At 42.6% G+C, this 16,320-nt stretch overlaps 1 protein-coding gene across 1 annotated transcript in view; it reads right to left on the reverse strand.

Annotated features, from left to right (window-relative positions):
* KLHL29 (kelch like family member 29) overlaps positions 1 to 16,320 on the reverse strand; it is a 469,081-nt gene that overhangs the window by 37,301 nt on the left and 415,460 nt on the right. The window contains exons 8-9 of the mRNA XM_065401983.1: positions 5,714 to 5,912; positions 1,015 to 1,197 (exon numbers count right to left, since the gene is read on the reverse strand). Of these exons, the coding sequence (XP_065258055.1) occupies positions 1,015 to 1,197; positions 5,714 to 5,912 (382 nt within the window). The remainder of the gene's footprint in view (positions 1 to 1,014; positions 1,198 to 5,713; positions 5,913 to 16,320) is intronic.

Below are 16,320 nucleotides of genomic sequence, written 5' to 3' on the forward strand. Positions count from 1 at the left end.
TGAGGCTCCTGACTTTTACATGGTTTCCACCCAGTACCATAAACGGGCCCAGATTCACCAGGTTCACAAGAAAGGGATCTAATAAACTTTGGGGGGTTGGGTTTCATTATTAATCTTTTGCACAACTCTGGTTATTACACAGTCTGCAATGTGGATTCCTAATACGATTCTTAATAGAAACTAGGTTAACAAAATGGCCAGCATTGCACAAAGACCTCCACTGGGGAACTTAACACCGGTAGGAAAACATAGAGATTTGGCTAAATTGGTAGCAATAATTTTTATTCAGCTCCTGGGGTTCTAACATCTTTCTAGTCAGCATAAGGAGAAGTGATGGGGGAATTCAAAACCACGCAAACCACTCCTTGCCTGAGATTCTTTCTATTCTCAGACATAATCAAACTTACACCCAGGGACCACTAGGGGGATCCTTACAATTACCTTCTGGAGGTTGCTTTTTTCCCCAATCCAAGGAAATGTACCATATGATTGAATACAAACAGATGCCTTTATACTTCAAGCACAAATTGTAGTCAGCAACTCTTTTAGATAAACCCTTTTCAGGAGTGTGGCTTCAGGAGCATTGAACCTAACAAGATTATAGGGCTACAGTCTTCCATCAAAAGAAAGATTTCAACAACACTCTTGGAAACAATATTTTAAGTGTAGGTCACATATTCAGCAGCTCAGTCAATCTTGAATGCAGCAACCCACCATTTAGACCCAACTTCAGCCACTGTTTTAAACTATGTTACTACAACCTGGAAACCTCTTTCACAGGTCTGATGGTTGTCGAACCTATTCTCTATATAACTGCAAAATGTGCTGTTGACTGTTCTGGGACGAAATTGGAGTTTAAGTGAAATGGAGAGTGATAAAAGCATATTTGTTTGTTTTTTCTTTTCCCTGAGGGGTGGTTGAATAAAACTGGCAACCGTTCCTCCCTGCTTACACTGTACAATACAGATTGCGAGGAGCCAGTGCTTTTCTGCTCCCAATGTGTATGCTTCTTACCTGAAAGATAGATGTTGTCTCCAGCGCTGACTACACTGAAAAACTCCCGATCGTAGAAAGGCAGGCTGGCCAACGGGTACCATTTATTGTTTTGAGGATTTAAACAAGTGACCGCCGTTAAAGCTCGTTGGTTCATGCCAATCATCTGACGACCTCCCACTAGGACTATTACCTCGGCCACACCTAGGATGCAATTAACCAAAATACATTCTAAGAAAGCGTCATCTCTCACCGGGGAGGTAAGCTATCTAAAAGCACTTTGCAGTCAATCCAGTTCTCTATCCCCATTAAAAATACCCTTAGAAAAACAAATCTTTTTTTGGTCTCTAATAGTCTGCAGCTAGCCTATCATTTATAATTTGGTTCCTTGAATATTGTTGCAGCTTATTAAAGGCTCATCTATGAAAAATATTGTAGGCTGAATGATAAAACAGGAGGCGGGTGGGGAGAAGGTGAAAAGGACATGGTGATAATGGTGAGTGAGGAGATACAATTTAAACATAGCAGGATTTAATAAGGAGGGTTGGAATCAGTTGTATTTGGATACAACCCCACCCCCACACAATAGGGAAAGATAATATAAAGGCCTCTATATCAAAAGATGGACAATGACTTCAATGGGATCAGGATTTGATCTTAAGCATCTAAACTGCCATCTGGCTTTGTCCTTGATTAATGTATCCTCACACCAAAGACTGATGTATTGAAAACTTTTAGGCTTTATCCCTCTTGGCTGCATTTCTTCAACATTTAAGTTTGTTTTCCATCCACTCCTTCAAAGGGGCCCCTTTTCAAAATACTCTTGTGTGCTTATGTAACACTACAGACCCTGGTCATCGGTGGGTGGGATCGAACCTTAAACCTCTGGAACTTAGTGCATGAGCCTTTACCGCATGAGCTAAAAGCCAGTGGGTTCTTCTCTAAGGCTACAGAGCAGACTCATAATCTCTCTCTTTATGTGGTCTCGGTGCCACTAGATGGGACAGAACACCACACCAGAGCTGTATGGGTTACATTATCCCAAACAAACTTTGCCTAGTTATTAATTATTGTTGTTATATGTGCATTATGGTTGTGCGCAGGAACCTCAGTCCTGGATCAGGTCCCCACTGTGGTAGGTGCTGTACAAACACACAGTGAAGAGGCAGTCCATTCCTTAAAGAGCTTGTTGATTTAGATTTACCTGCGCAGACGGAGATTTCTAAAACCTTTAATCTTAGGTGTACAGTGGGCCAATTTCCCTGCTAGTGTGAATGGGTGATACACCACTGTAGTTACTGGGGCCCATCTACTGAGGTTTTAACTCACAGTTTACTCAGTGTCTGGACTGAGGTAAATCTGAGCAAGACTCTCAGGATCTGCCCCTATACCGGATCCCTATGGTACATCACATTTTAACTGCTTGACACCCTCTGGCCTGAAACACTCACTGTCAAGTGCTTGAGATATTTTGGATTTAGTGCTCAATGTAACAGCAGAAACAGCAGGCCCTGGTGCAAAGAACTATTCACCAGGATATTGGATTGTTGTCCTCCATCATCTGGATTTTTGCATTTTTATATTGAAGTGTTCTTCAAACAAGTTTACTCTCTTATTAAGATATGAACCTAAAATACTATACAGTTTTAAACAAATATTTCTTAGTAATGAGAGATCATTATTTTTAGTACATACCAGAAAATGTAATCTGATGTGCTAAAGATAATGTGCTGATAATAAATGACCTTGAGAGGGCATCTCACACCCTGCAGCAGACCCACAAAGGGTGTTTGGAGATCCTTTGTGCATCCATAAATGTAGACAATATGCAAAATAAATGGTTCTATATAATTAGACTCTGACCTAAAAAAATATAACCACCCTCTCTTATCCCAAAAGAATTACTTTCCCCTCATCAACAAGCTTCTGTAAAAGGTTTGCATTACATCTATAATTTTATATACAAAGATAAAATAAGCATTTTTCAAAAATCTTCAAACATCACACCATTAGCCGTCTTCAGCAAAAGACTTTTTAGTGTGAATTGTTATTGAAAGTCATCTATGTTTCCTCCTTCTGAAAAGTGCTTTGATTAGGCAGTCTCCACAAGCTGCAAATGATGAGGCTTGATATACAATACATATACCGTACTAGCTTCAATAGCCATGTACATCAGGCAGTCTGCTTAGCCTTGTCATTGTACTTGCTCGGAAGAAGCAACAAGCAAAACACACAGGAAAGTTTCACCTATTTCTTCCACATCTGATTCTTATTTGTTGCAGTTGTTTGATACATACTATTTGTACTAACTTCCAGAGTAACAAGTATTTAGAAATTTTCTAACACTACCTTGAAACAGATTGATTTATTACACTGGAGAATTGCTTCTTCTTTATTTTTGCTAGACAAAAAACACATGTATGCCCCATGTGGAAAGCTTCTTGAAGCAACGCTTTCTTCATAGATTGTGTGTGTGTGTGTGTTTTAAACGTAATATATCTGTGTGATCCTTTTGATTTGAATGCGACAAACAGCCTGATCTGATATTGTAAGACTTGTGGTATTGAAATAAGAATACATCTACACAGTGCTGTGAAAGTGAAAACTGCTTTACAATAATTAATCAACTGATCCTCACAATACCCTGAGAGGAAGGTAAGAAAATATTATTGTCCTGAAAAAGCTGAGGTAGAGAGGACAAGGACCACATTTTTAGAAGTGTTGTCTAGGTGTGGGGGCTTTAAATACAGTAACTCCTCGCTTAACGTTGTAGTTATGTTCCTGAAAAATGTGCCTTTAAGCAAAACGATGTTAAACAAATCCAATTTCCCCATAAGAATTAATGTAAATGGGGGGGGGGGGGTTAGGTTCCAGGGACATTTTTTTCACCAGACAAAAGACTATATTTTATTTATAAATATATATATATTATATATATACACACACACACAGTATAAGTTTTAAACAAACAATTTAATACTGTACACAGCGATGATGATAGTGAAGCTTGGTTGAGGTGGTGAAGTTAGAGGGTGGAAGAGGGTGGGATATTTCCCAGGGAATGCCTTACTGCTAAATGATGAACTAGCACTCGGCTGAGCCCTCAAGGGTTAACACATTGTTGTTAATGTAGCCTCACACTCTACAAGGCAGCACAAATGGAGGGAGGGGAGACAGCATGGCAGACAGAGACACACACCCTGTGTGTGAGAGAGAGACGCACATTGCCCCTTTAAGTATGCTGACCCCACTCTCAGTACACTACCTTTTTAAGTAGATCAGCAAGCTGAGACGGCAGCTGTTGCCAGGAAGCTCCCTCCATCCTGAGTCCTGTCCTGTGTTCCCCCTGCTCTATGGAGATGGGGTAAGTGGGGTGCAGGAGCAGGGGGGACGGGGACACCCTGACATTAGTCCCCCTCATCCCCCCCTCCCCCGGCACAGTAAGCAGGAGGCTCTCAGGAGCAACTCCAAGGCAGAGGGCAGGAGCAGCACATGGCAGTGGGGGGAGGGACAGCTGAACTGCCCGGCAATTGATAGCCTGCTGGGTGGCTGCCACACAGGGAACTTAGGGGAACGGGGAGCTGATGGGGGGCTGCCGGTCCACCCTGGTTCCAATCCCCCACTAGCTCCAACGGGCTGCTCTTCCTGCAAGCAGTGGACAAAGCAGGCGGCTGCCAAACAACGTTAGAAGGGAGCATTGAGCAACTTTAAACGAGCATGTTCCCTAATTGATCAGCAATGTAACAACGAAACAAGGTTAACCAGGACGACTTTAAGTGAGGAGTTACTGTACTTAGAGCCCTATTTTCACAGGTGCTGAGCACCCTGCCACTGAAGTTAATCATTCCTGAAGATCAGACCACTCATTTAGGTGCCTAAATATGGATTCAAGTGCTTAGCTTTAGGCACCCTACTTTGATCATTTTGGTGCATGTGTCTAAAAAGTTGGGCTTCCCAAAAATAGAGTAAGCCAAAAGAGGGGAAACTTTTTGGACCTTAAGTGACTTGCCTAAATGCCACAGAAGAAGGGTGCTCATATTTCTCAAAGAGAAAACAGGACACTGCGAGTGGCTGGCCTGAGACCTACACCTCCTCCCCACCCCCACCCCCCGCCCGCAGGGCTGGCCCAAGCTGCTTGCCTGAGCCCCCTTCCTTGCACAGGGGAAGGCAGGGCTCGGGTGAGCAGCGATGCACATACTAGATAGGGTGACCATAGTTCCCCAAGGCTGTTCCGAGATCGCTGCTCGCCTGAGCCCTGCCTTCCCCCCTGCATGAGGCTGGAGTTGGCGTCGCTGCTCGCCCCAGCCCTGCCTGCCTCCCCACCTGCATGAGGCTGGAGTTGGCATCGCTGCTCGCCCCAGCCCTGCCTGCCTTCCCCCCTGCATGAGGCTGCCATTGCCGCTTGATCAGTTTGGCAACAGCAAATGGAACAAATACCCACTTTTGCCCAAAAAGTCAGGACAGCCGGGACAGGGCTTAAAAAAAGGGACGGTCTCGGCCAAAACGGGATGTATGGTCACCCTACACAGAAGGAGACAGAGTCGGAACTCTGGACTCCCTGGCTCCCAATCCTGTGCTCGTGAAAAGGTGGTGAATGGAAGAGGAATGACATTTACTCCTCCCTTCCTATGCAAACTACAGACAGTCTGAACCATTCAGTCTTGGACTGCAGGAAGTGTCTGATCAGAGAACTTTTCCTCTGAAGCTAGCTTTGCTTTACCTGCTGATAGCCTGGGCCGGGTTCTTGGTGTCTGCATCTCTTGTCGGGCATGTGGGAGCATGTGATAACGTTTTGCTTCATTCACTAGATCCCGGCAGGCCTCTGAAGACTTTATCAACTCCTCATTGTCAACAACATTTAGCAGATAACTGGGATGGATGAAGGGGAGGCGGACCACTGCCAGCAACTCCGCAGCATACTGGAAAAAGAACACATGGCAGCCTTAGTGCTTGATTTCAACCATTTGGGGTTTCCTCCTCCCCCATCACAAACACTTCCCCTTATTACCCAACTTGGGAATATATTATACTTTGAGCTGCCCTTAGTACCTGAGCTTTGCTGTACACACTCCTGATTTTCATGGATCCTGCATACACTCCCCAAACCTTCATTATTGTTCAGATAGCACAAAGACAACACATTCCTTAGCTGCTCCACTCTGAAGGCTTTTTTTTTTGGGGGGGAGGGGTTCCATATGGAGACAAAACAATCTTCAAAAGTTGACAATTCTTGTTATACAGAGATTTTGTTGTAAAAGCAGATTCTCAACTTATGCTCAATATAATACCTTATGCACAGGAGACAGGCATTAATCTTCCTAGCTTCCTGAATTCACCTTGAAATTTAAGACTGGTTGCTACATTGAAAACAAATGGCTTTTCTAGCATTTTGTGTGTGAAAAAAGCAGATGAGCAGCTTGGGTTTGAATAGCCTCTATGGTGGAGACTGAAAAACACCATCAATTGGTTAACTATCTTTTAATTAGTAGGATTTATTTGTTGGTGAAACAAATCACGTACTTCAAAGTTTTCCTAGAAATCAGATTCCTGCGGATGCTACGCAAATACTGACACTACACCCCATCTTCTATATAAATAAAATAAACCTTGTAGTGCAAAGGACATTGGAAGAAATGAAGCTTTCTGTCGCCGGTTATTGCTTAAAGGAAAATAAAACCACAAAAGTGAAAATTGCAACTGATAAATGAAGAGTCCATTCACTGAGAACTGATTTTAAATCACTGTTTATCTTAAAGCATATCACAGTACACTTCACAGTGAGAGACAGAAGAGTTGGAGAATGCATTTATGGAGCTGGGTATAGGGAACATATCAGGACAATAAGAACTAACTATGGCTGCATATTTAGAAGGACAGTAAAAGAAAGGTGACTATTAAAAGCAACAAAGATGATTGTTATTAGTAAACATTTATATTATCGGAGCACCCAAAGGCCCCAATTGGGATTGGGACCAAGATTCAAGGAAATATTCTTGAAGATTAAGGGGTTGAGCCTGAGAGGCGCTTAACACCCAAAACTTCCACTGAGCTGCAGGTGCTCATTACTTTCTGGAATCCATCTATCTGTTTAGTTGTTTAGACCATGTTCATCACCTTAGTGATGAACAGACTGGACTTCTACATAGAGTGCTTCCATTGACGTGCACGAGCTGAAATTGTGGAAAAGCAGCATCACTTGCCCCATAACCTCAGCCGTGCAGAACACAACACCATCCACAGCCTCAGAAACAATTCTGACATCATAATAAAAAAGGCTGACAAAGGAGGTGCTGTAGTCATCATGAATAGGTCAGAATATGAACAAGAGGCTGCTAGACAACTCTCTGACACCACATTCTACAGGCCATTATCCTCTAACCCCACTGAGAATTACCAAAAGAAACTACATCATCTGCTCAAAAAACTCCCTAAAGAAGCACAGGAACAAATCTACACTGACACACCCCTAGAGCCCCGACTAGGGGTATTCTACCTGCTACCCAAAATCCAGAAACCTGGGAATCCTGGATGCCCCATCATCTCAGGCATTGGCACCCTGACAGCAGGATTATCTGGCTATGTAGACTCTCTCCTCAGGCCCTACGCTGCCAGCACTCCCAGCTATCTTCGAGACACCACTGACTTCCTGAGGAAACTCAAATCCTTTGATGATCTTCCAGAAAACACCATCCTAGCCACTATGGATGTAGAAGCGCTTTACACCAACATTCCACACAAAGATGGACTACAAGCCATCAGGAACAGTATCCCCGATACCATCACGGCAAACCTGGTGGCTGAACTTCGTGACTTTGTCCTCACCCACAACTATTTCAGATTTGGGGACAATTTATACCTTCAAATCAGTGGGACTGCTATGGGTACCCGCATGGCCCCTCAGCATGCCAACATTTTTATGGCTGACTTAGAACAACGCTTCTTCAGCTTTCATCTCCTTACGCCCCTACTCTACTTGCGCTACACTGATGACATTTTCATCATCTGGACACATGGGAAGGAGGCCATTGAGGAATTCCACCAAGATTTCAACGATTTCCACCCTACCATCAACCTCAGCCTGGACCAGTCCACAAAAGAGGTCCACTTCCTAGACACTACAGTGCTAATAAGCGATGGTCACATAAACACCACCCTATACCGGAAACCTACTGACTGCTATACTTACCTACATGCCTCCAGCTTTCATCCAGAACACATCACACGATCCATTGTCTACAGCCAAGCTCTAAGATACAACCACATTTGCTCCGATCCCTCAGACAGAGACAAACATCTACAGAATCTCTATCAAGCGTTCTTAAATCTGCAATACCCACCTGGTGAAGTGAAGAAACAGATTGACAGAGCCGAGAAGTCACCTACTACAAGACAGGCCCCAACAAAGCCTGAAACAAATACTCACCAGCAACTACACACCACACAACAAAAACACTAACCCAGGAACCAAACCCTGCTACAAACCCCGGTGCCAACTCTGTCCACATATCTATTCTAGGGACACCATCATAGGACCTAACAACATCAGCCATACCATCCGGGGCTTGTTCACCTGCACAGCTACCAATGTGATATATGCCATCATGTGCCAGCAATGCCCCTCTGCCATGTACATTGGCCAAACCGGACAGTCTCTACGCAAAAGAATAAATGGACACAAATCTGACATCAAGAATCAGAACATTCAAAAACCAGTAGGAGAACACTTGTCTCTGGTCACTCAATAACAGACCTAAAAGTGGCAATTCTTCAACAAAAAAACTTCAAAAACAGACTCCAATGTGAAGCTGCAGAACTGGAATTAATTTGCAAACTGGATACCATCAGATTAGGCCTGAATAGAGACTGGGAGTGGTTGGATCATTACAAAACCTAAACTTAATTTCCCCAATCCTAATTTCTCCCTACTGTTACTCACACCTTCTTGTCAACTGTCTGTAATGGGCCATTCTCTTACCACTTCAAAAGTTATTTTTCCTCCCTTGGTATCCTGCTGTTAATTGATTTATCTGGTTAGAGTGACCTCACACTTGGTAAAGCAACCCCCCATCCTTTCATGTATGTATACCTGCTCCTGTATTTTTCACTTCATGCATCTGATGAAGTAGGTTCTAGCTCATGAAAGCTTATGCCCCCCAAAATTGTTAGTCTCTAAGGTGACACAAGGACTCCTCGGTTTTTTTTAGTGTGTGAGTGCCTCTAGTGTCTGGGAATCAGGTGACAGCTGCAGTGGAGGAAGAATGTAGAGATACAGGGATGGAGAAAGGAAAGATGAGTGAGCAGTTGTTGGTTAGAAATATTTCTCAAGTTCTAGTGTGCACAATTGGTTCCACCCTGCTAGGTGATAAGCGATCATACTCATCACAGGAACATCTTCTACCACTTCCTATTTCCCTACAATAAATTTAAAACAGAGGCATCAGTTTGGTAGGACATGCAATTATCTCTTTCCAGTAGGAGTTTGCACTAACCTACCTCCTTAGAGCCATGTCACCGTGATGATATAAACTAAGTTAAAATGAGCATGTGATGTGACTGAAATGGATTCAGTCTGGCAGAGAGAAGAATACAGGTTTTCACAAAATCCAATCACTTCATTTAACAGAGTGTAACAGACATGGAAGTGCTTGGCAGTCTGAAATGTCCAGTTTTCTGAGAAGAGATGAGTGTGTGTTTGCATAACAGTAACACCTCTGAACTTCACAACTATAATAAATAACACAGTAATAACACTTTACACTTCTGAAGCATCTTTTTGTCAGAAGAGCTCAAAATGTTGTGCACACACTAATTATTGTGAGCCTCACAATACGCCAGGAGGCAGGCAGGTTTTACAGATGGGGAAGCCGAGGCAAAATGATTAGAGTGACTTGCCCAATGTCAGAGTGACAGAAAGATGACCAGAAGCAAATGCTGACTACCTTGTTCTAACTGCTAATTCAGGAGACTTCCTTAATACAACATGAGATTTGGGAGATGTATTTGCATAAGGCCAAACGCTTCCAGGAAGGACCTTTTGGGTTCAATCCCGAGTGTCACGCTGCTCCACTTGTATCAAGGAAGTGGTGTAAAGGGAGTAGAAAACAACAGGGTTTCTCCTTCTGGGGTGGGAGGCATCCTCAGTGAGTATAGAGCCATCTGTACCTGGGTCTATGCGACCCGTCCTACAGCCTGCAGCATAGGGGGCATGTCAAAGGTGGGGGAGGCATGCAGGAGGTGCGGTCTTAGCAGGCTGCCCTGTAGCAATTCCTATCTGTCTGCTTGGGGGTCAAGGCCACTTGTGTGAGACTACTCTAATCTACACCAAACTCTAGGTTGGCCCCCACAGAAGCAGCCCCAGGATCAGGGAGACTCAATGACCTCACTTGTGCCCCTAAATTTTGCCTGGCAGAAGATCAGTTGAGTAGCTGGGCACAGGTAAGAATCTGAGCCCTGCCATCTGCCACTGTTCCATACAGTGAAATAAAAGATGCTTCCGTGACTCTTTCCTCTACTAAAATTTATTGCAGAGGGGGGGTGGGGGGGAAAGTTCTGCCCTTTCCCTAGAGTCACAAATGTCAGGGACTTGGCTGCAGACATTTTAATGCCATTAAAATGATGCTAACTTGTGGGAGAGGGAACACAGTCGACATATGGCAGTGGGAGGCAAAGCTCCGATTTCAGGAAGTGCCTTTTTTAAGAAGTCTGGGGGCGTTTAACCTTACAGAGGAGCCAAGATGAAATGCAGAATCAGGACACCAGGAATAATGAGGATATTGATGGGGACATCAAAGTTTAGCCAGTGAGTCTCTAATGGGGATGCTAATCCCATGCTGTAATGAACTAAAAGGAATAGCTAAATAATAGTTTAAGTAATGGAGAAATTGGAATATGCACACATCTACAGCTAAGGCAGGCCAAACAATCTTCCTAAGCATCCTGGTTCATCAGAAAGCTGCCCCTTCTGCCTCTCCAATAGGCCCGGTGCAGGAAGCAGCCATACTACCAAGTAAGACAAAATGCAAGCAAATACTCATGTCATTAAATGAGAACCTGGGGTTAGACACCAGGATGTCTCCATGTTTAGCTTAAATTGGCATTTAGGGGAGAGCTCCCCTCCAGCAACGAGAGGCAATTCTCCTGACTCCACCCGCAGAGATACTGCATTCTTCCCCCAGGCCTCCTAGAATAAATGAGGCAACGGCTGCTGAATTAGCAAAGCACACTCTCTCTTTCGCCCACCTTTCCTTAATTAGATTAGTGAGAAACTCTAACTGTGTTTCTCTCCCTCTCTTCCTCTGTCTGAGTTTGTGGCTCATTGTGAAGGCTAATAATAATTAGAACATGTCGCTCTCTCTCATCAGCATGAAAGCTAATGTCACATATCAAAGCTAATGTCACATTTCACTCTTATTCTTTCCCCACCCAAACAGCTACAGAAATACAGCTGTATGTGTGTGTGAGAAAGAGACCACACACCGTTGCTGCTCTGCTTCATCACTGCTAGCATTAAGGGTATGTGTCATCTTATTGTTTTTTACCAAGGGATTTGCAGGGTATGTATAATCTCACTGTCTCTAGAGGATGGTAGAGGCTTTTATAAAACAGTGGCTTTTCGCACTAGCTCCTTTAAGCACTATAGTCGATGGCGAGTTTCATTTGGCTTTGCTGATTTAAGTACATCCAAGTGGTCTAGGGATTCTGTAGCCTATTCCTTTCTGATTCTGCCTTGTGACTGCTTCATAGCCTCGTTAGCTATGATTGTATTAAATAGCTTGTGACCATTATCCTTTTTATTGAAGATTGGAATAAGTACTATTAAGCATTTCAACCTTCTTACCATCTCTTATTTGCTCTTCTTCCTTTTCTTTCTCCTTCCCTTGCTCCTTGTACACATATAAAACTTATATGGTTCCCTTTTACATTATTAATATTATTATTAATAATAATAAAATAGTACAATAGATGTGAAGGGCACTTTTCAAAATGTACACGGCAAAACTTTCAAAGAGCAGCCTCCATTTTTGTGGATGCAAGTATGGGCTTACAGTTTGTGCCTGTAATTCCACTGTGGCTACACATTTTTTAGAGCATTCATTTCTCACATTCTGAATGCAAGTGCAAATTGGATAGTCAGAGATGCAAATATTCAGATTTGCGCCTGCAATCAATTGGTGTAATTCTATGCAGGAGGTCAGACTAGATTACGATACGATAATGGTCTTTTCTGGCCTTAAATTCTATGAATCTGTTAATTCATTTTTTCAGGTGGTAAAAGGCAGACCACATCTTAGCCCCTTGAGCATTTAGCTCATTGTTTAGACAAGGCTCTACTCCAAGGAGTTCACCATTTAAATTCAATCACTGCAATCATAGAATATCAGGGTTGGAAGGGATCTCAGGAGATCATCTAGTCCAACCCGCTTCTCAAAGCAGGACCAATCCCCAGACAGTTTTTTGCCCCAGATCCCTAAATGGCTCCCTCAATGATTGAACTCACAGCCCTGGGTTTAACAGGCCAATGCTCAAACCACCGAGCTATCCCTCCCCCCTATACAAAGAATGAATGAGGCATGAGTATGGGAACAGACAGGACAGCTCTTCAACTGGTGTAAACTGGTGTGGCTCCATTGACATCAATGGAGCTATTCTGATTTATTCCAGCTGAGGATATGGCTCATAGAATCACAGACAGTTGGGGATGGAAGGCTAGACCCCCTCACTGACTCCTTGTAGAGTTTGCTCTCCATGGGGGGTGGCAGGGGAGGAAAGCTGGCTTGACAACTCACGAGTAAGGGGGACTGGCTATGAGGGAAGGAGTAGACAGATTTGGTGTGGGTTGGCTCCTGAGGCACATATACATTTGCTAGACTGCTATCGATTTCATTAGCTCAGCTGGCCAGCAGTTTCTTCACATAGCCTGAGTCCCCGAGGATTTATAAAACTCAGGACAAAATGCCTTTATGTTGCAAAACAGACAGGGTTCCTGCCCCATAGAGCTTACAATCTAAATTTAGATGTGACACAGTGAGCGAGAGAAACAAACCATAAGGTGGCATGCAGTGGGATAGCTCAGGGTTATACCAATCAGATCATACTGAGCAGTGGTGCGCATATGTCGCTGGGCTTCTAGTAGGCAGAAAGCAATAACCCAATCTGGAATTTGGCCAAGCCTTTGTGGTTAATGGCCCTATTCTCTGGGACCTTTAATGACCACACATAGTCATGACGTGTGTTTAAGATCTCCTCTGAAAGGATGGCACCTCTGACACCATAAAGCCCCCAGTACTACAATGGGATATTCACTGGTTACAGTTTTCACAGCACAGTGAAGATATAAATTGTTATGTAAGTGTTAAATATTATTGGGTCAGTACTGACTCAGAATGATGGTGCTGCCTGTTGTACCATCAAGATTATTTCTTGCAGATTCGAGATGTCTCATCCATATATCTAACCCTGCATAGTTTATCCACCTAACTTCTGCATATGTTTTCTCCACTTCTGCAGTCAGAACAGCTCTCCAATTGGATCACAGAATATTTTAATGCCATTTACATTTCTGCTTGGTGGTCTGAATGAGGATATTTACTTTGTTAAACTTTTTGTGACCTTTCTTCCCCTAGTAATTATATCTGTATTATTAGCAGTTTATAGAAAGTGGGCTTTAGTCTGATATCTGACTTTCAAAACTCTCTTCAGTATCACATTTAAAAAAATTGCTTTTTACTCTGAAAACCCCAAGCTAGTAAAATCCTCATAGGTATTCTTTAAACAACTATCACTGTGCTTCTGCTTAGGCTATTGTCACAATAGTATACTGCTAGTTTTAGGAAATATGTTTACTGTTGCAGAATCAAATTTCCTGTTCTTTAAATATTACACTGGAAAGCTATCAAGATTTTTGACATTTTTGAAGTAATGCCCAGAGAGGTCAAAATAATGTTTCCCTGATGCCTTATAGCTCATCTCTCTGTCTCTGTTTTACTATTCTTTCATACAAAAGACCCTTTGTGCTAGCTGCCTAAAGAAACATATTTTAGCTAGAAGTACACATACAGAAGTAAGATTATCCATATTAAGATAGGTTTTTAGTCCAACAAACTGGTGTTTCAGCTGTTTATGCATAATTCTAAGAGTCTATTTTTTAACATTTTAAAACTAAACTAGGAATACATTCAATTCATCAGAGATACTAAGAAGATTAATACACCACAGCCTTAAAAAGATTTCTCTGCCCTCTCACACAGAGACTGGGTTCAAATTCAACTGGATTTTAGAGACAAAATAAAAAAATTCTAATCTGACAGTTGCGGCAAAAACTCAGCGGTACTGTTAAACAATTATGAGATGACTCTGAGGTGGCAGCAATGCTACACCCACAATAACACACTGAGACCTGTAGGGGGAACATGTTTTTAAAAAGCAGAGGTTATCCCTTAGTTCCTGGACTGGTGGTCAGATGATGAACTGCATGTTGAGCTGCACTGGCAATGAACGCTAGAAATCAAGAAGTTTCCAGTGGCAAAGAGACAAGGCACTGTGGGTTAGTGCCAGGCAAGAGTCTTGACCTGTCCCCACCTTCCCGCTGCTGCTGGAAATCCTCCATGATCTTCTGAACTAGAACTCCCTATATGACACCAAAAAGCCTTCGCAAACTATAGGTGTCCAAGTGCAATAACAATGGGGAACAGGCTGTTTTTTGAAAGTTTAAACAGAGTTCTCGAGACAGCAGCACCAGTTGCTGATTCGAAGCTTCACTAGAACAAAGCAAAGCTTTATTTTTGGGGCACCACAGTGCTACCTGGTGATCAGGGCAACCACTTCAATGCATATTGCCCATGGGTGCCTCAAGGGCATGCGTGCTTTCTAATAATCTCTTCCATATTTATAAGTGTTAGGACAAGTCCAAATCAAATCTCTGTTCTCTGGTGTGCACAGCATTTGTCTACTATTTATTACTGTTTAGTTTGCATTGGTTCAATTTCTTTGAACTGAAAATCCACTAACTATAAAGCTTGAGTATCATTATAGCTGGAAACCTTATAACATAATGAGATGAACATTTGGAATGAAGTCTGGTTCCCAGGCCCCGGACTCACGCAGTGACTCAGTGGGAGGGAGCTACATGTAGAAATCCCATGCACAGCAAGAGGAAAATAGCACCCGCCTCACTTCTTGAAACGAAGTTTTAACATGACATCTTTATGGCAGCACAGCTGACTAAACACCATAATGTCATCAGTGTTGCAGAAAAGGAGCTGCTATCCTGTTCTCCAAACAGTTCATGGAGCAGCACGTGAACATGTATTTCTAGATGTAATGTGATGAGGTTATATTTAAGCACACAGGATGATGAATCATTAATTCATTACACTCAGAATTTATTTCGCACTCAGACATTTTAATAAAGAATCTTATCACAAACATCTTATTCTGCTGACTAAACTCTACCAAAATAAATGTCCTCAGAAAGTAACAAACCATCCAACCACCAGTGATTGGCATTTCATTTGTTCCGGTTATAAATATACACCCACATATACACCTATACACACACATATGTACCACAAAGGCATGCTGTCAAGATTAAATGGTGTTTATAACGTGTTTTGAAAAGGAAGAGCGCTCCTGACACATACAGCATAGTGATACACACATATAAATAGGAAAAAAATCTTTGTAATGCAATCCTGAACTTCATTTCCCTTTCCATTCAGAAAAGCCGGGAGTGTGGCCTAATGTTTGGACCGGATGACTTGGGAGTCAGGAGTTCTCTTGATGATTCTGCCACTGACATAAGTGTGACTACGTGCAATGCAAGTAATCTCATGCATACAGCTACTCTGCATGTGCATGTGCTTGCAGGATGGAGGCCTTAGTCATTCAGTTTCCTCAGCAACAGAAGAAAGAAAAACACTGTTAAAAGTAGGAAGATGTGTTGGTAAAGCCACACAAAACTGAGAGGGGATTTCAGGACAGGTGTAACTCCCAAAGCTACTTTCAACTTTTTTTTAAAAAAAATTAAATAAACTAGATTTCAAGTTGATGGTAGTATCCCTTAAAAATAAAGAGTGCCGTATACCAGCCGTTAGTGAGTAACAGAGAACTCCACCTTTACCCTGCTTTATTAATTAGTGGACCTGTTTTCTCTCTTGTATCACTTCTTCTCTTGATGTGTTTTTTTTATTATTCCCCTGGACCCCTGGGACTAGTATTAACTCACCCATTCTGTTTCCTCCCACTCTCGTTATTCTTCTCTCTCCAAGCCTGCATTGGTTCTGTGAATTCTTGTTTGTTTGGCCCCCTAGAAAAGGACTTATTTAAACC

Source organism: Emys orbicularis, chromosome 3, assembly GCF_028017835.1.
Source record: "Emys orbicularis isolate rEmyOrb1 chromosome 3, rEmyOrb1.hap1, whole genome shotgun sequence".
Classification (NCBI taxonomy): domain Eukaryota; kingdom Metazoa; phylum Chordata; order Testudines; family Emydidae; genus Emys; species Emys orbicularis.